This window comes from Mirounga leonina, unplaced genomic scaffold (assembly GCF_011800145.1).
Source record: "Mirounga leonina isolate KUSES-001 unplaced genomic scaffold, KU_Mleo_1.0 Mir_376, whole genome shotgun sequence".
Lineage (NCBI taxonomy): Eukaryota > Metazoa > Chordata > Mammalia > Carnivora > Phocidae > Mirounga > Mirounga leonina.
Window position 1 is genome coordinate 6810235 of NW_023270718.1, and position 19104 is coordinate 6829338.

General features: G+C 41.1%; 1 protein-coding gene across 3 annotated transcripts; it reads left to right on the forward strand.

Moving 5' to 3' along the window:
• Window positions 1-5591: 5591 nt before the first annotated feature.
• On the forward strand, window positions 5592-19049 carry LOC117998371 (zinc finger protein 615). 3 transcript variants are annotated; one of them, XM_034987147.1, is made up of 6 exons: window positions 8575-8587; window positions 10591-10792; window positions 12163-12274; window positions 12956-13082; window positions 13556-13651; window positions 17012-19049. In XM_034987147.1, exons 3-6 carry the CDS (start codon window positions 12251-12253, stop codon window positions 18970-18972), a joined length of 2208 nt encoding a protein of 735 aa, XP_034843038.1. In that variant the 5' UTR covers window positions 8575-8587; window positions 10591-10792; window positions 12163-12250; the 3' UTR covers window positions 18973-19049. The 3 variants fall into 3 exon arrangements, with proteins under 3 accessions (XP_034843039.1, XP_034843038.1, XP_034843037.1); XM_034987146.1 differs by lacking the exon at window positions 8575-8587 and adding an exon at window positions 9013-9052; XM_034987148.1 differs by lacking the exons at window positions 8575-8587; window positions 12163-12274 and adding an exon at window positions 5592-5957.
• The last annotated feature ends 55 nt before the right edge of the window (window positions 19050-19104 follow it).

Below are 19104 nucleotides of genomic sequence, written 5' to 3' on the forward strand. Positions count from 1 at the left end.
TTCATAGAAATACGATTTTTTAAAAAATTTATGATGACCACGGGAAAGCTTTTACCCAGAAAGAAGACCTCAGTGAGGGTCAGAGTCCACACTGGAGAAAAACTTTAAGAGGACGATATATATATATATATATGGCAGGATATCAGTGACACATTCTGCCTCGTTTTGTCAGGAAATCATATAGAAATGAAAACTTCATGAACATACTAAATGTAGAGCACCTGCAGTCAAATATCAGAGAACTTATGAAGTCCTGTGAAAGTGGTAAATGTGAGAGTGCTTTTAAATGTTACAAGTCTGACCTCAGTATACATCAGATAATTCACCTGATGTACATTTTCAGATACTTTGAAACCCTTTTCTAGTGGCCTTGTCAGTAATTCCTTAGTTTTAAAAAGTATAGTCTGCTTTCCTCATCACTGATTAATATTTATTGTTATACACCGTGCAGAGTGTTCTATGGAGTATTCTAGGACTACTCTGTATTATTGATTTTTTACCTTTCTTTGGCTCTAAACTTAATTGTAAATTTAGCATACTAAAGTAGTTTAAAAGGAAACTGAATGTTTTAAATTTATAAAATAACAAGTATTTGTACTTGCTTAACTAAGTTTATAAATATGACCAAATATTTTATAAAACCACCTTCCAAGTTATTTTTATAAAATGTTTAATTTGAAATCATTTTAACTTATAAGAAATTGCAAAATAGTCCAGAGACTTCCCTAGTATCCTTTACCTAACGCCTCCCAGTAAAAACATTTATGTAAGCCACATCTTACTGAATCCAGGAAAATGACATTGGTAGTATACTGTTAGCTAAGCCCTTAACCTTATTTGGATTTCATTAGATTTTCATGTTTTTTTTTTTTTTATGTTGTGATTCTAAGAAGTTTTATTACATATATAGATTCATGTAACCACTACCACAACCATCATGTAATACTGTAATCAACACAGATTTCCTCATTATACCTTTTTATGCTCATTCCCTTTATCCAAACCTACCTCTCGCAACCACTTACCTGTTTTCCATCAGTATAATTGTATAATTTCGTGAATGTTACAAAAATCATTTTTACAACTGGATTTTATATATTTTATATATAGGTTGTATTTATTTATATAATTTTCTATTTTTTTCCATAAAAGTTATATTAGTGACTATATACAAATTTATAATTTTTTATTAGTAGGAAGTGTGTAAGCTTTTCATGTTTTTGTCATTTGGCAAATTGCTCTGAAGACTTATGTGAGTTAATGGATGGTTATTTTTATTAGTGAGTAATACACATACTGGATGACCAGTTTGTTTATCCCTTCATTCTTGGAAGAGATTTCCTCATTTCAGCTTTTGTAAAGATGGTATGAAATCTGCATACAGGGTTTTGTGTGAACATAAATTTTCATTTCTCTACAATAAATATTCAGGTGGATGATTGTTGGGATGTATGGTAAGTTGTATTTAGCCTTATAAGAAACTACTCTCTTCCATCATGGCTGTGCTCTTTTACATTCTCACCAGCAGTGTATGAAATATTGTTCTGTATCCTCTCTAGCACTTGGTATTCAGTGCATTTGACACTTGAAGAACGTGGGGGTTAGGGGCACTGACGCCCAGGCAGTTGAGAATCCACGTATAACTTAACTACCAATAGCCTGCTGTTGCCTGGAAGCCTTACCAATAACATAAACAGTTGATTATGTGTTATATACTATATTCTTTTTTTTTTTTTTAAAGATTTTATTTATTTATTTGAGAGAGAATGAGATAGAGAGCATGAGAGGGGGGAGGGTCAGAGGGAGAAGCAGACTCCCTGCTGAGCAGGGAGCCCGATGCGGGACTCGATCCAGGGACTCCAGGATCATGCATGACCTGAGCCGAAGGCAGTCGCTCAACCAACTGAGCCACCAGGCGCCCGTGTTATGTACTATATTCTTAAAGTAAGCTAGGGAAAAGAAAATCAGACTTCTGGGGCACCCGGGTGGCTAAGTCAGTTAAGCGTCTGACTCTCGGTTTTGGCTTAGGTCATGATCTCATGGGTCGTGGGATTGAGCCCCGCGTCAGGATCTGAGCTCAGTGCCAGGTCTGCTTGAAAAATTCTCTCCCTCTGCCCCTCCCCCTGCTTGCTTGCTCTCTCTCAAATAAATAAATCTTTAAAAAAAAAATAAGACTTCTGAGGAAGACAAATACCATATGATTTCACTCATGTGGAATTTAAGAAACATGAACAAAGAAAAAAGACAAAAAAACTACTTTTTTTTTTAAAAATAAGATTTTTTAAAAATCTTTTTAAAGATTTTATTTTATTTATTGAAGAGAGCGAGAATGAGAGAGAGAGCACGAGAGTGGGGAGGGTCAGAGGGAGAAGCAGACTCCCTGCTGAGCAGGGAGCCTGATGCAGGACACCATCCCGGGGCTCCAGGATCGTGACCCGAGCTGAAGGCAGTCACCCAACCAACTGAGCCACCCAGGCGTCCCCCCAGACTCTACAGAGAATGATCTGGTGGTTACCAGAGGGGAGGTGGGTGGGGGAATGGGTGGAAAAAAGGGGGATTAGGAGTACACTTAAAGTGATTGGCACTAAGTAATTTATAGAATTATTGACTTACTATATTGTACACCTGAAATTAATATACTCTGTGTTAATTATACTGGAGTTTTAAAAAATTGTAAAGCCTAACAAAATCATAAGGAAGGGAAAATACATTTACAGTACTACACTAAAAAAATCCACATATAAGTGAACTCATGCAGTTCAAACCCATGTTGCTCAAGGGTCAACTGTGTATTTCTTTTAGCCATTCCACCAGCAACATAGGAGAGATTTAGTTGCTCTCCATCCTCCCCAGCAGTTGGTATTGTCACTATATTTTACATTAACTATTCTCTTAGGTATATAGTAGTAAACAATCTTGAGCTTAACTTGCATTTTCCTAATGGCCAATGATGTTCAACACAGCATTATTACTATTATAATTAGACTTATTTATCTTATAACTGGAAGTTTGTACATTTTGACCATCTTAAGGTATTTCATCCACACCCCACCCCCAACCCTGCCTGTCACAACCACCAATTTTTCTCTCTCAGTTTAGTTTTTTTTTTTTTCTTTTAGATTCCACATATAAGTGAGATCATACAGTATTTGTTTTTCTCTGACTTATTTCACTTAGCATAGTACCCTCGGTCTATTCATGAGTCATAAATAGCAGGATTTTCTTTTTTATGGCTGAATAATATTCAATTGTGTGTACATTTTCTTTATCCATTCATTTTGTATAGGAGGACACTTTGGTTTCGATGCCATGGCTATTGTAAATAATGCTGCAATGAGCATGGGAGGGCAACTGTCTTTTTAAGACAGTGATTTCATTTCCTTTGGATAAGTTCAAGTAGAATTAGTGGATCATATGGTGGTTTTATTTTTAATTTTTTGAGGAAATGTCACACTGTTTTCCATAGTGGCTGTACCAAATTTACAGTGTCCTTCATTCTTTTTATGTCTGTATGCATGTTCATTTATTATTTATTTAACAGATCACCTACTGATGTACATTCATATTGGTATTAGTTACCTTTGCATTACAAAATTGCTTTCCTAAAAGTTAATGTCTGTCTGGACAGAGGCTGCGTGAACTAGATGGCTACACCTCTAAGCCTCCACTGGAATTGATGGGGTCTTTCACAGGCTCTCATACTGCAAGAGGCTAGCCTGGGCTCTATTCTAATGTGTTAGAAGAGCTCCAAGAGACAGACCCTACCTTACTGAGCAAGTCTAGTTCTATCCTGTTTGTTATTTGTCCTATTGGACACATTGGTCAGCTTCACTAGGAAGGGATGCTATCCAAAAGTGAACATATAGGGGCTCCTGGGTGGCTCAGTCGTTAAGCGTCTGCCTTCGGCTCAGGTCATGATCCCAGGGTCCTGGGATCGAGCCCCGCATCGGATCCCTGCTCGGTGGGAAGCCTGCTTCTCCCTCTCCCACTCCCCCTGCTTGTGTTCCCTCTCTCGCTGTGTCTCTCCCTGACAAATGAATAAATAAAATCTTCAAAAAATATAGAGACCCAAGAGTAGTACATTCATGTAACAAGCACAAGAGTGTTTATTTCTTTAAAATTGTCAAAATTGATGCTATAATTACCCTTGTACATGGTCTCAAAAAAATAAATTTCTACTGAATCAATTCTTGAAATTAATTGCTGGCTCAAAGAGATGAAAAGTTTAAATCGGATAATTGCAGGATTTTACTGATTTATATGCTCTAGTCTGAATCCTGCCTCCCCAAAAACACATCAAATACCTAATATTAAATGTGGTGTGCATTTTAAACTTGCAACTATGATAAGCAAGGTAGTAACATCTCAGTTCACTCAAAGCTGTATGTGGTGGACAACACTTAATTTACCTATGCAGATGAGAAAAATAAGACTTAGCATAATCGAGTGCCTTTATCCCATGGCCTCGCCACTCTGAATGTTAGTCATCGTTCAATCTTTATGAATCTTAAGGCTTAAAATATTTTTGCTTCATGTTTACTTTGCATTTATTTGAATATTAGATGCACTTGAAAAGTCGAGTATTTGCAATTTTTATTTTTTAAGATTTTATTGATTTATTTGACAGAGAGAGACACAGCGAGAGAGGGAACACAAGCAGGGGGAGTGGGAGAGGGAGAAGCAGGCTTCCCGCCAAGCAGGGAGCCCGATGCGGGACTCGATCCCGGGACCCTGGGATCATGACCTGAGCCGAAGGCAGTCGCTTAACCAACTGAGCCACCCAGGCGCCCTGAGTATTTGCAATTTTTTTTTTTTTTTTAGTATTTGCAATTTTTAAAAATAAGTGGCTTATTGAGCTATTTAAAAAATTACGTTAGTCTTTTTCTTGTTCCTTTTATAATAGGATGTGGAGAGTGGATCTCATATATCGATGGCGGAATGGGTTGGTATACTGCCTGGAAAATAGTTGGCAATTTCTCTTTCACATGCATACGCCTTCCCCTCCATTCTTCCCTATTCCTGGCCTTTGGTCCTCCAAGCCTGTCTTCCTCTCTGGACCCAGGGAAAGCTCCGCCTGCGTCCTCGGTTCCGCCCTTCGCCCTGGGCACTAACCTCTTGACTTTCCGTGGCCTTTTCCCCTATTACTCGCCCCAAGCCTAACTGGCGCGCTCCGGCGCTTTTATTTCCTAGTGAGCGACCACCATCCCTGTGCCCTCAGAGCTTCTGCGCACGTCGTTCTCTGTCCAAAAGTCGCTTCGAGCCCATTTTTGCTAGAAACTCGGCGGAGGAAGCTTCTGTAGGTGGGCTCGCCTTTTCCCGAGCGTGTTTTGTGATGGACAAATACCTCCACTTCCTGTTAACAGGGTCGTGCCAACTGGGCCGTCTAATTTTTTTTTTTTTTAAGATTTTATTTGCTTGAGAGAGAGAGAGAGAGAGAGCACACAGAGGGGAATGGAGAAGGAGATTCCCCGCGGAGCAGAAAGCCCTACGTGGGGCTCGATCCCAGGACCCTGGGATCATGACCTGAGCCGAAGGCAGACGCTTCACTGACTGAGCCACCCAGGCGCCCCCCGTCTAATTTTTAATTTTCCAGTCGGCAAGCTGAAAGGGACTTCCGCCGCGCCGTTTTGCCTGGTTTAAGCTTCAGCCTGGAGACACCTGTGCGTTTCTGTCGGCCCGACCGGCCCTTCCACTTTCCCAGCCGCCCCTGCTCGCGGGCGCGGAAGAGGCCCCTCGGCTCGCCGTACGACCGTGATCCAAGATGGCCGCCCCCACGGGGTACGGCCAGGGCGCGGCCATGTTGCCGCAGCGGAAAAACCGGGATCCGGGTGCCTTTTCTCTAGAAACGCCTCCGACCCTTGTTGGCCACCGTCCTGGGGTGCCTGAGGGACGCGGGCGAAGTTTAGCGAAGGAAGTTCAGGCGCCGACCGGTCGCGGCGGTGTGTGGCGAAAGTCAGGTCCGTGTCTGGGTGTGTGTGTGGGTCGGCGTCCTCCTCGGGTGACGCGGGTGGGATTCCAGCGGGAGGGGAGCGTGGGTGGGTGTTCTGCCCCGTTGGGGCGTGCGCTCAGTCCGGAGGTGCTCTCTGGCTCGTGGTTAAAGATGTCTGGAGAACAGCGATCCGGTGCCGGGGGCACATCTGGGGGCCGCTTACTCTCTGGGGCTCAGAGACTGCCAGCCGCAGGGTTGTGGCTGTCAGAGAAGGCTGCGTGTGGTGCGGATTCTGTTCGGGCGCAAAGATGAGCTGTTCGGGCTTCACGTGCGGGGCTCGCGGGGGGCTGCCCCGAGCGCCCGGGGCGCTGGTGCGAGCGTGGGCCGCGCCTGGAGGCCCGGGGCTTGGCCGGGGCGTGCTGAGCCCAGCCCTCGGCGGCTGCCACAGACGCGAGGTGCGTTTGCGACCCCCTTCTGCCCTGTAACCCCAAGTCTGAGCTCTAGTTCCTAAACCCTCTTTGGATCCAACATCACCCTGACTCTCGAACTTGCAGAAATCAAAGTTTCTGGCGAGGTGAATGACCCAGCGCCTCTAATCGGAGTCTCATATTTAAGATGCAGCCTTTTATCCTTTGTCCTGAAAGATTCCTGCACGTTCCTCTTGGATGTTTCTTTTCAGGCTCCGACTGACACAAGGAAAATAACATCTCTTGTCACCGTAAATTCCGTTCCCAAGGGGTAATCCTTGTCAAAGTTTTATTTTAGTTTGAGTTTAAGAATAAAATCTGAAAAAATAAAAATCGCAAATACTCGACTTGTCAAGTGCATCTAATATTCAAATAAATGCGAAGTAAACATGAAGCAAAAATATTTTAAGCCTTAAGATTCATAAAGATTGAACGACGACTAACATTCAGAGTGGCGAGGCCATGGGATAAAGGCACTCGATTATGCTAAGTCTTATTTTTCTCATCTGCATAGGTAAATTAAGTGTCCACTTATGTATGTATGTAAATGTATGTAAATGTAAGTTATTACATTTAGTTTATTCAGTTTATAAATAAGCCAATTTATATTGGGCTTAATATTGATAATTCAGATAAATTGTGTAAATGCTACTATGATTTTCTCTCTTACCTTATTTCATGTAATAAACATTTACAGATTATTTTAATGTATGAACCTGTGGTATTGTGAGTGCAGTCGTATTCAGTGTTTGCATATGTTTATATAAAGGTGAAATGTTTGAAATGTTTAGGTATCATTTTGGGGACATTTTATGATTATGCATTTACTCATGGATTTGTTCCCCTGCCTTTCATCTCCAATGTAGACTTTATTTTTATCTCAGTTGCAAGCCTGTTATTCCTTTCTGAGTCTCTTTTCCTTATAATTTTCTATAATATAAAAAACCGATTAACTTTAAATATCTACTTGCTGCGGGGCGCCTGGGTGGCTCAGTCGTTAAAGCCTTCGGCTTAGGTCATGATCCCAGGGTCCTGGGATCGAGCCCCACATCGGGCTCCCTGCTCAGCGGGAAGCCTGCTTCTCCCTCTCCCACTCCCTCTGCTTGTGTTCCCTCTCTCGCTGTGTCTCTCTCTGTCAAATAAATCAATAAAATCTTTAAAATATATATATATATATATATCTACTTGCTGCTTGGCCACCCTATTAAATTCTTACTGTAATGTCTTTTTCTCCACCTAACATTTTAGTATGGAAAATTTTCAAACATACAGAAATACTGAAAGAATGTTCAAGTATCCATCCATATACCTACCACCTAGATTCTACCATTAACGTCCTACTAGACTGGCTCTACCAGTTATCTAACTCTCTATCCATCCTCTGTTCGTGAATCAGTCTTTTTTATTAGAGGAGGGGAGGGGTGGAGGGAGAGGGAGCGAGAGAATCCCAAGCAGGCTCCATGCCCAGCACAGAGCCTGAGACTGGGCTCCATCTCACAACCCTGAGATCATGACCTGAGCCAAAATCAAGAGTCAGAAGCCTAACCTCCTGAGCCACCCATACACATCCTGATTCAGTCTTCTGTTGGTGCATTTTAAAGACAGTTGCAGTCCTCTACAGTTACTCTAAATGCCTCTGCAATTACCTGACTAATAGAGTTCTGATAGCTTTTTACTTGTTTCCTTTGTTTCCTTAATGAACAGAGATCTTATTTACAAGTAGTCTTGGCCTACTGTGAAGTGGAATGAAAGTGAATTTTAGAATGAGTTGAATCTGATATTATTATTATTATTATTTTTTAAGAGTTTATTTATTTATTTGAGACAGAGAGAATGAGAGAGAGAGAGCACATGAGAGGGGGGAGGGTCAGAGGGAGAAGCAGGCTCCCTGCCAAGCAGGGAGCCCGATGCGGGACTCGATCCAGGGACTCCAGGATCATGACCTGAGCCGAAGGCAGTTGCTTAACCAACTGAGCCACCCAGGCACCCTGATATTTATTATTTTTTTAAGAAATATTTTATTTATTTGAGAGAGAGGGTGAGCGAGAGAGAGAGCACGAGCTGAGGGGCAAAGGGAGAGGGAGAAGCAGACTCCCCACTGAGCAGGGAGCCCAACCAAGGGGCTCAATCTCAGGACTCCAGGATCATGACCTGAGTTGAAGGCAGACGCTTACCTCACTGAGCCACCCAGGTGCCCCTGAAATGAGTCTGATTTTTCAGTCCCATTGTGTAATTGTGACCTGTCTGTTTCCCTGATAGCAAAAAGAAGTTAGAATCTCTCCCTCAGGTGTTGTTTTGAAGATTAAGTGAAGTAAAACACCTAAAATAGTGATCTGTGATGGCAGGAACTTAGTATATTTGAGTAAAAAGGCTGATAATTTCCCCATATTTATGTTTTTGTGCTTTGTAAAATTTGTATTTATAACTCATTTTCTCTCTCCCTGCCTCCCCTTTGTTTCTCTCTTTTTTTTTTAAAGATTTTATCTATTTATTTATTTGAGAGAGAGAGGGAGAGAGAAACAGCATGAGAGGGGATAGGGTCAGAGGGAGAAGCAGACCCCCCACCGAGCAGGGAGCCTGATGTGGGACTCGATCCCGGAACTCCAGGATCATGACCTGAGCCGAAGGCAGTCGCTTAACCAGCTGAGCCACCCAGGTGCCCTCTCTCTTTTTTTTTTTTTACTATGAAAACTTTTAAAGCTATGAACTTACTTTAATGATCTAGCAATGGCAATTTTAATTGTAGAATGCTGATAATTTTCTGATTTAAAATATAAGTGCTCTTATGAAAAATATAATGAAGAAAGTAAATGTCCTGTCAAATATTATACTGTTGCCAGTATTTCCTTTTCAGAAATTCTTAGAAGTAGATTTTTAAGTTACCTGCAATACTTTTATTGACTGTTTTAAATTGAATGTTAAGTTATTCCCATGAACTGTCCTGTTTTTAACACTGACCTTGACCTGTGTGTGCTTTAAGATGGCATAGAATTTTTTTATTTAAATGTTGTAACTAGCCACCTGACTAAAGAGGTATATAGATATGTTAGGTGAATATTGATAATTTGCCTCTTTTTTTAAAGATTTTATTTGTTTGTCAGAGAGATAGAGATAGAGCAAAAGCAGGGGGAGTGGCAGGCAGAGGGAGAGGCAGGCTCCCCACTGAGCAAGGAGCCCAACACAGGACTCGATCCCAGGACTCTGGGATCATGACCTGAGTCAAAGGCAGTCGCTTAACCGACCGAGCCACCCAGGCATCCCCATTTGGTACTAATTTAGACTTAAACTCTTACTTACCAGTTTTGTTCCTCTTGACTCCTTGCTCCTCTACTTATGTTGGAGGATCCTTTCCTTTTGCTTGAAGAACATTCATGTTTGCTGTAACACAGGTCTTCTGATGAAGAATTTTCTCTGCTTTTGCCTGAAAATGTCTTTATTTCAGTTCTATTTCTAAAGAATCTTTTTGCTGACTATCCTATATAGGTTTATACTTATAATACTCTACAGAGTATCAAGAAATGGATGGTAATGAGAAATTAAATAAGACCCTGCTTATTATTTGCTTAGCGCAATGTTCTCAAAATCAAAGTGTATGTATCCTGGGATGTAAGAAGACTTTTGAAGAGGTAGATGGACATGCATGATTTAAAAGATAAATGGGATGCCTGGGTGACTCAGTTTGCTAAGCATCCAACTCTTGGTTTTGGCTCGGGTCGTGATCTCAGGGTCATGAGATTGAGCCCTGTGTTGGGTTCCGTGCTGTGTGTGGATCCTGCTTGGGATTCTCTCTTCCTTTCCCTTTGCCCCTCTCGTGCTTGCAGGTGCTTTCTGTTTCTCTGTAAGTAAATAAATAAATAAATAAATTTTAAAAAATAAAATAAAAATGTGTACATTTTAACTATCTGTATGTCCTCTTTCCTAAAATGGACCCACCTGAGGAGTCCCCTGCCACTGGGCATCACACTCTTCTGGGTCTCTGTCCCACATTCCCTTTGACAGTCATACTACTTCTACTCTACAGAAGAAAGGTGTGCTTCCCAGACATTCTGAGTGTCATGTTTTCTTGGCCCAGAGCGCTTAATAAAAAAGACAGATCTTTGGGGCCTTGGTTTAAGGTGAATGCACAGCAACAGTGACAACATCTGGGCCTAAAGAGAAGGTACCACTCAGAGTAATTTGCTTTCCTGCCTGTAGGTGCTGGCTCCCCAGGACAAGCGGGATCAAGGGGAAAAGGAGGAAAGATTCCAAGACTTAGGTAACATCATTTCTGGGGAAACCCTTGATCGGAGACTGAGACTTTTGAACAGAAATTTGGAGCTGATCCAGAAGAGCTAAAGACAGAGCATCCAAGTTAGCAGCTATTTCCCAAAATCAGAAGAAGATGATCCAAGCCCAGGTGACTTTTGGTTTCTTTAATTCTTTCCTTTATTTCTCAATGGATTAGTAGAGATCTATAAAAGAAAAATCGGCAATTAAAAGAAAAATTTAAATTGAGAATAGCAGGATCTGGAGAAATCTGGGCAAAGCAGAATCAGGAACCTATTTTTCATAGGATTCATACTTTGTGATTCATGTTGGAATGAATATATGTGACTGTGTAAGACCCTGTAGGTCACATTAGCTGTCAGTGTGCTGAAAATATCTCTGACAGTCATCACAAGGGAATCTTGGTAAGTTTCATGGTAGGCGGCATTTCCGTGATCTGTTTCTACTGCCAACACTTCTGACACCAAATGTGAGTTTTTCCACTCCAATGACCAGTTCTCCAACTCTCCAGATACTGCCTGTCTACAATTTGATTCAATCTTGACACTGACTACATGGAGTTACTATCATACTCAAGTTTAAAGGGCTCAGCCCTGCAAGACTGCCCTCATTTCAGAAGCTAAGTACTGAGGGCCCAGAGTGCCCATACTTCTGACTTGACTACAAGTAGGCAGTTCCCACAGTCCCTTCGTTGGTTTTGATAATTCACTACAGTGACTGACATAACTCAGGAAAACACTTTACTTCACATTTACCAGTTTATTATAAAGGATAGAAGATGGGAACAGCCAAATGGAAGAGAGGCATAGAGCAAGGTATGGGAGAAGGGGAAAGGACCTTCCATGCCCTCTCCAAGCAAGCCACCCTCCCAGCACCTTGATGTGCTTGCCAACCTGGAAGTTCTCTGAGCCCTGTAGTGTAGTGTGGGTTTTTTTTTTTTAATATTTTATTTATTTGAGAGAGAGAGCATATGCATGTGCGCAAGTGGGGGAGGGGACAGCGGGAGAGGGATAAGCAAATGCCCCACTGAGCGCAGAGCCTGATGCAGGGCTCATACCAGGACCCCGTGATCATGATCTGAGCCAAAGTCAGATACTTAAACCACTGAGCCACCCAAGTGGCTCTGGACTGTTGTGTTTTTTTTATGGAGGTTTCATCATGTAGGGGAGATTGATTAAATCACTGGCCATTAGTGATTGTCTCAATCTCCAGTCCCTCTCCCCACCCTGGACAGCTGGGATGGGGCTGAAAGTTCCAGCCCTGTAATCAGTAGGTTGGTTTCCCTAGTAACCAGCCACATCCTTGGGTTTATCTAGGGGCCCACCAGAGTTACCTCATTAATATAAATTCAGGTATGGTTGAAAGGGGCTTTTTATAAGTAATGTAAGATGCCCCTCCCACCCCAACCACTTAGGAAATTCCAGGGCTTTAGGAGTTCTTGTGCAAGGAACCAGAGATGAATACCAAATACAAACTTCTTATTATATCGCAATATCACAGGCATTGACTGTGAGGAGAAAACAGACCAGTTCCTTGAGGGATGTTAATGTTTCATGGCACATAGGTCTGAAGTGCACATAGGTCTTTGATGGTTCTTCAGAGAGATGTTGTGGTGAGTGAGATCCTTAACTGCCCTTACTACTTAGAAATGTAAAAATGTATTTCTTACAGCTGTTGCTTCATTGTATCTATTGTGGTATTAACCCTACCTAATTATATGCACACATACATATATATTTGTCTATGTACATATACGTGTCCATAAATATGTTCTTTATAGTTTTTTTTACAAATTTGTTTAATTATCTGTTAATCCTTTTGTTTTATACATGTTTTATACAGTTTCTTTTATTTTGCTTAATATTAAGCACTGAAATTAGTATGTATTGTCTTGTGACTATTACCTGCAGTCTCTTCATTACTAGTTTTGGTATTAGCTCAAATGCTCATGGTGAATTTAGAAATCTGTATTATTTGTTTGCTTATAAGTATTATATAGTTCAGTATTGGCAAGTAGATGCTCAAATATATATAGATTAAACATATTCTTACACTAGGCAAGAGGATTTAGTGATACATATTACAGAAACTTCCTTAAATTTTCAAGTTTGTTGAATGAATAGAAGATTGCACGATGACATAATATTATACAAGATTTCTTCTATCACAATGTATCAAAGAATAAAAACCACCATTTCCTATATGGCAAAATGAGCAGAATAATTTCCTTTATCTGTTTTTTCCATATCATCACAAGAATATCACTTCATTAAACATAACTGTGTTATAACAGGAATCCCTGACATTTGATGATGTGGCTGTGGACTTCACCTGGGAGGAGTGGCAGCTCTTGGCCCCCGCTCAGAAGGACTTGTACCGGGACATGATGTTGGAAAATTATAGGAACCTGGTGTCAGTGGGTGAGGACAGCTCCCCTGTGTCACTCATGGGGTGCTCTGCCAGTGGCTCTTTCTATCTCAGCTACTTAACTCTTTATTTATTTATTTTTAAAAAGATTTTATTTATTTATTTGACAGAGAGACACAGCGAGAGAGGGAACATAAGCAGGGGGAGTGGGAGAGGGAGAAGCAGGCTTCCTGCTGAGAAGGGAGCCCAATGCGGGGCTCCATCCCAGGACCCTGGGATCATGACACTTAACCAGTCACTTAACCAGCTGAGCCACCCAGGTGCCCCAAACTTAACTCTTTAATACTTTGAAATGGTAGATCCTCAGATCCTTCTCTTGCCTTAGACAAGTAGGTATAATGTCCCATCTTTTGAGAGAAAAGCCTTGATGTTACAGATGTGAAACCTATTTAGTCCCTAAAATGTAACATTATCCCTTCTTGATGTACCCCAGTCCACTAGGTCTTCTGTCTTTTCTCACGAACAGGGTATCAAGCCAGCAAACCAGATGCACTCTCCAAGTTGGAACGAGGAGAAGAACTTTGGATGATAGAAGATGAAATCCACAGCCGAATCTGCCCAGGTGAGTGAGAACTGCCAAGGTGGGCGGCTGCAGTAGTATTCTGGTCAGTCAGAGAAGGCATCAGAACTGTGACAGTGTCTGAGGAAACGTCAACAGCCCCTCCCTGTATCTCTCTTCCCATATGAGAACTCTTTTTCTTTGTTGAAGTTTAGAGGAAAATATGCCCCTTTTTTTTCTTTTGAGATCGGATCCCTGTTTACTTTATATACTTCTTGTTTTTGTTTGCATAGTCATCTTTGTAGGATTTTCTTTTCTTTTTCTTATTATTTTTTAAAAAGATTTATTTCTCTTTAGAGAGAAAGCATGCGTGAGCATGGGGAGGGACAGAGGGGGAGGGAGAGAAAGAATCCTCAAGCAGACTCCTCGCTGAGTGCAGAGTCTGATGCAGGTCTCAATCCCACAGCCTGAGATCATGACCTGAGCCGAAATCAAGAGTTGGATGCTCAACCGACTGAGCCACCCAGGCACCCCCTTTTTAATTTTTTTAAGGATTTTTATTTTTAAGTAATCTGTATACCCAACAGGAGCCTTGAACTTACAACCCCAAGATCAAGAATTGCATGCTCCAGTGACTGAGCCAGCCAGGCTCCCCCTCCTAGAATTTTCTAATCTTCTTCTTCTTGATCCACTGTGACAGTGTTTTTACCTGTGTTACCACCTCTCCTGCTATGAAATTCCACTTTCCAGGCCTCTCTGGAAAGAAACAACTTTGACTTCATCACTTTTTTCTTACTACTTTGCTTGCCTATCTTACTAGGAAATAATGATTTCGTTCCATAATGTCTAACTCCACCTTGGATGCTTTGTCTCCATGATAACCTGGTTTTTGCTGTGCGTTTATGTCGTTCTTTGGCTCCCCTCCCCCACTTTCCCACCAGAACCCTGGAGGTTCTCCATACTTCCGTTTTCATTTTCTTCTCAGTTCTCGTAACTCTGAAAAGCTTCCTTTATTCCCGTGAATTAACCTTTTTCCCTTCTCTCAGACATCCAAATTGGCTTTCTCTTTTTTTTTTTTTTAAAGATTTTATTTATTTATTTGAGAGAGAGTGAGAGAGAGAGAGAACACAAGAGGGGGGAGCGGGAGAGGGAGAAGCAGACTTCCTGCTGAGCAGGGAGCCAGATGCAGGACTCGATCCTGGGACTCCAGGATCATGACCTGAGCCGAAGGCAGTCGCCTAACCAACTGAGCCACCCAGGCGCCCTTGGCTTTTCTCTTAATATTGCCTAATGCATGCTTTCTTTCTATGTATTTTACCCTTCTTCATGGCAGTTAGCCTATGACTTTCCATTTTGTGTGTGAGAACGGGAATTATCTTCTCTCCATCCTTTCTTTTTTAAATTTAGGTTCTTTTTCAGCTCAACACAACTACACATTTTAAATTTCTCCCTATCCTGGCATTACCTCATTACCTTGAATGTTCTCTACTTGCTGAGCTTTCTTCTTTTTGTGGGGTGGGGCGGGGTAGAGGGAGAGAGAATTTTAAATAGGCTCCACTGCCTGACACGGCTCAATATCACAACCCTGAGATCATGATCTGAGCGGAAATCAAGAGTTGGACACTTAACCAACTGAGCCATCCAGGTGCCCCTGAGCTCTTTTCTTAAAGGTCATTTGATTAACAAGAAAATATCTTTTTTTAACATGCTATATGATTTCCAGCCCAAACCATGTCATAACTTATGTCTGCTTCAAATTATTTTCTTCATGGCTTTGTTAATTCATATTTTCTTTTAGTTATTAGATGTTATCACTGCATTTATTTTCCTAAAGCTTTTGTTTTCACATGATTTTTTTTTTTGTAATTCAGTCAATCATGCCCTGACACTGGCTGTGCTGATTTATTATTGCTTTTCAATTTCTAAAGTGATGGCAAAATGGAATTTCCACTAATTTTTTAAGACTTGAGTCTGATTCTTTTTTTTCCTATTTAAGTATAATTAACATACAGTGTTATTAGTTTTGGGTATACAATATAATGATTCAACAATTCTATATATTTCTCTGTGCTCATCAAGATAAGTTGCTCTTAACTCCCCTTATCTATTTAACCCATCCTCCCACCCACTTCCCCTCTGGCAATTATCAGTTTGTTCTCTGTATTTAAGAATCTGCTTTTTTGTCTGTCTCTTTTTGCTTTGTGCACTTGTTTTGCTTCTTAAATTCCACATATGGGTAAAATCACAAGGTATTTGTCTTTCTCTGGCTGACATATTTCACTTAGTATTATATCCCCTAGGTCCATTCATGTTGCAAATGGCAAGATTTCCTTCTTTTTTATGGCTGAGTAATATTTCATTGTATGTGTATACCACATCTTTTTTTTCCAAATTTTTATTTAAATTCTAGCTAATTAACATATAGTGTAATATTGGTTTCAGGAGTAGAATTTAGTGATTCATCACTTACATATAACACCCAGTGCTCATCACAACTACCCTCCTTAATACCCATCATCACCCAGTTAGGCCATCCCCCACCTCCCTCCATCAACCCTCAGTTTGTTCTCTATAGTTAAGAGTCTCTTATGGTTTGCTTCTGTCTTTTTATTTTTCCTTCCTGTGTGTTCATTTGTTTTGTTTCTTAAATTATACATATGAAATGAAATCCTATATTTGTTTTTTTTCTGACTGACTTATTTCACTTAGCATAATACACTCTAGCTCCATCCACATCATTGCAAAAGGCAAGATTTCATTCTTTTTGATGGCTGTGATACCACATCTTCTTTATCCATTCATGTCGGTGGGCATTTGGGCTCTTTCCATAGGTTAGCTATTGTTGATAATGCTGCTATAAACGTCAGGGTGAATGTGCCCCTTCAAATCTGTATTTTTTTATCTTTTGGGTAAATACCTAGTAGTTCAATTGCTGTATCAGAGGGTAGTTCTATTTTTTTAAAAATATTTATTTATTTGAGAGAGAGCATGTGAGAGAGCACAAGCAGTGGAGAGGGAGAAGCAGGCTGCCCATTGAGCAGGGAGCCCAAGGCAGGGCTTGATCCCAGGACCCTGGGATCATGACCTGAGCTGAAAGCAGCCGATTAACTGACTGAGCCACCCAGGTGCCCCAGGGTAGTTCTATTTTTAACTATTTTTTTTTAAGATTTAATTTATTTGAAAGAACGAGCACGAGTGAGGGGAGGCGCAGAGGGAGAAGGATAAGCAGACTCCCCGCAGAGCAGGGAGCCCAATGTGGGGGCTCGATCCCAGGACCCTGAGATCATGACCTGAGCCGAAGTCAGACACCTAACAGACTGAGCCACTCAGGTACCCCGACATGAAGGCATTTTTAAAACAGTTTTATGCCAAGCTAAGATTATGAGAGATTACAGAATAATTCATTGTTCTTTTCTCTCCTAGAAATCAGGAAAGTTGATGATCCTCTGCAGTGTCACTTGCAAAATCGAAGCATTCAGAAGAGTGTGGAACAATGCTGTGAACATAATACATTTGCAAATATTCTTAATCAGAGTGAAAGTCATTTCCTGTTAAAGCAAAATTATGATATGTTTGACTTATTTGAAAAACCTTTAAAATCAAATTTAAGTTTTGAAAGCCAGAGTATAAACTGTAATGCAAAGAACTCTACTGAGTTTAATGAAGATGGGAAATCCCTTCTGCATACTAATCATGAACAATTTTATAGTGTAATAAAATTTCCTGTAAGTGTAAAACCCACCAGCAATAATTCCCAGGTCATTAAGCAGCAGAGAACTCCAAACATGCGGAAAGCCCATGTATGCTGTGAATGTAGGAAAGTCTTTGTCAAGGTGTCTCAGCTCATTGATCATCAGAGAGTTCATACTAGAGAGAAACCTCATGGATGCAGTCTGTGTGGGAAGGCATTCTCTAGAAAATCCAGGCTAACTGAACATCAGAGAATTCATACAGGACTGAAACATTATGAATGTACTGAATGTGACAAAACATTCCTCAAGAAATCACAGTTCAATATACACCAGAAAACGCATATGGGACAGAAGCCTTATACATGTACTGAATGTGGGAAAGCGTTCATCAAGAAGTGTCGGCTTATTTATCATCAGCGAACTCATACAGGAGAGAAGCCCCATGGATGCAGTCTATGTGAGAAAGCCTTCTCTACAAAGTTTAGTCTCACTACACATCAGAAAACTCATACAGGAGAGAAACCTTATACATGCAGTGAATGTGGAAAAGGCTTCATTGAGAAGAGGCGTCTTATTGCACATCATCGAACTCATACTGGTGAGAAACCTTTTATATGCAATGAGTGTGGGAAAGGTTTCACCTTGAAGAACAGTCTTATCACACATCAGCAAACTCATACAGAACAGAAATTGTATACATGCAGTGAATGTGGAAAAGGCTTTTCAATGAAGCACTGTCTCATCATACATCAGCGAACTCATACAGGAGAGAAACCCTACACATGCAATGAATGTGGAAAAGGCTTCACCTTGAAGAGTCCTCTTATCAGACATCAGCGAACCCATACAGGAGAGAAACCCTATGTATGTAGTGTATGTGGAAAAGGCTTTACCGTGAAGAGTGATCTCATTGTACATCAGCGAACTCATACTGCAGAGAAGCCATATATATGCAATGATTGTGGGAAAGGCTTCACTGTGAAGAGCCGTCTGATTGTACATCAACGCACTCATACAGGAGAGAAACCTTATGTATGCAGTGAATGTGGAAAAGGCTTTCCAGCAAAAATACGGCTGATTGGACATCAGCGAACTCATACCGGAGAGAAGCCCTATATATGCAATGAATGTGGAAAAGGCTTCACAGAGAAGAGTCATCTCAATGTACATAGGCGCACTCATACAGGAGAGAAACCCTATATATGTAACGAATGTGGCAAAGGCTTAACTGGAAAGAGCATGCTCATTGCACATTTGCGAACTCATACTGGGGAGAAACCGTATATATGCAATGAATGTGGAAAGGGCTTCACCATGAAGAGTACTCTAGGTGTACATCAGCAAACTCATTCTGGGGAGAAACCATACAAATGTAATGAATGTGATAAAGCCTTCAGGAAGAAGACCTGCCTCATACAACATCAGAGATTTCACACAGGAAAAACTTCCTTTGCATGTACTGAATGTGGAAAATTTTCTTTGCGTAAAAATGATCTCATTACCCATCAGAGAATTCACACGGGAGAGAAACCGTATGAATGCAGTGAATGTGGGAAAGCCTTCACTACAAAGTCAGGGCTCAATGTTCATCAAAGAAAACATACAGGAGAGAGGCCCTATGGATGCAGTGATTGTGGGAAAACTTTTGCCCACTTGTCAATCCTTGTTAAACATAAGAGAATTCACAGATAGTCACTTTGGTTTTTTGTGGTTTTTTTAAGATTTTATTTCTTTATTTGAGAGAGAGCACATGAGAAGGGGGAAGGTCAGAGGGAGAAGCAGACTCCCTGCCAAGCAGGGAGCCCGATGCGGGACTCAATCCCG

Bases quoted from the DNA above. Each gene is read 5' to 3' on its own strand.
- LOC117998371 (XM_034987147.1), top strand. From the start codon at position 12,251: ATGGTTCTTCAGAGAGATGTTGTG. The intron at 12,275-12,955 runs GTGAGTGAGATC...GTGTTATAACAG, and splicing joins TTCTTCAGAGAGATGTTGTG to GAATCCCTGACATTTGATGA. The intron at 13,083-13,555 runs GTGAGGACAGCT...TCTCACGAACAG, and splicing joins TAGGAACCTGGTGTCAGTGG to GGTATCAAGCCAGCAAACCA.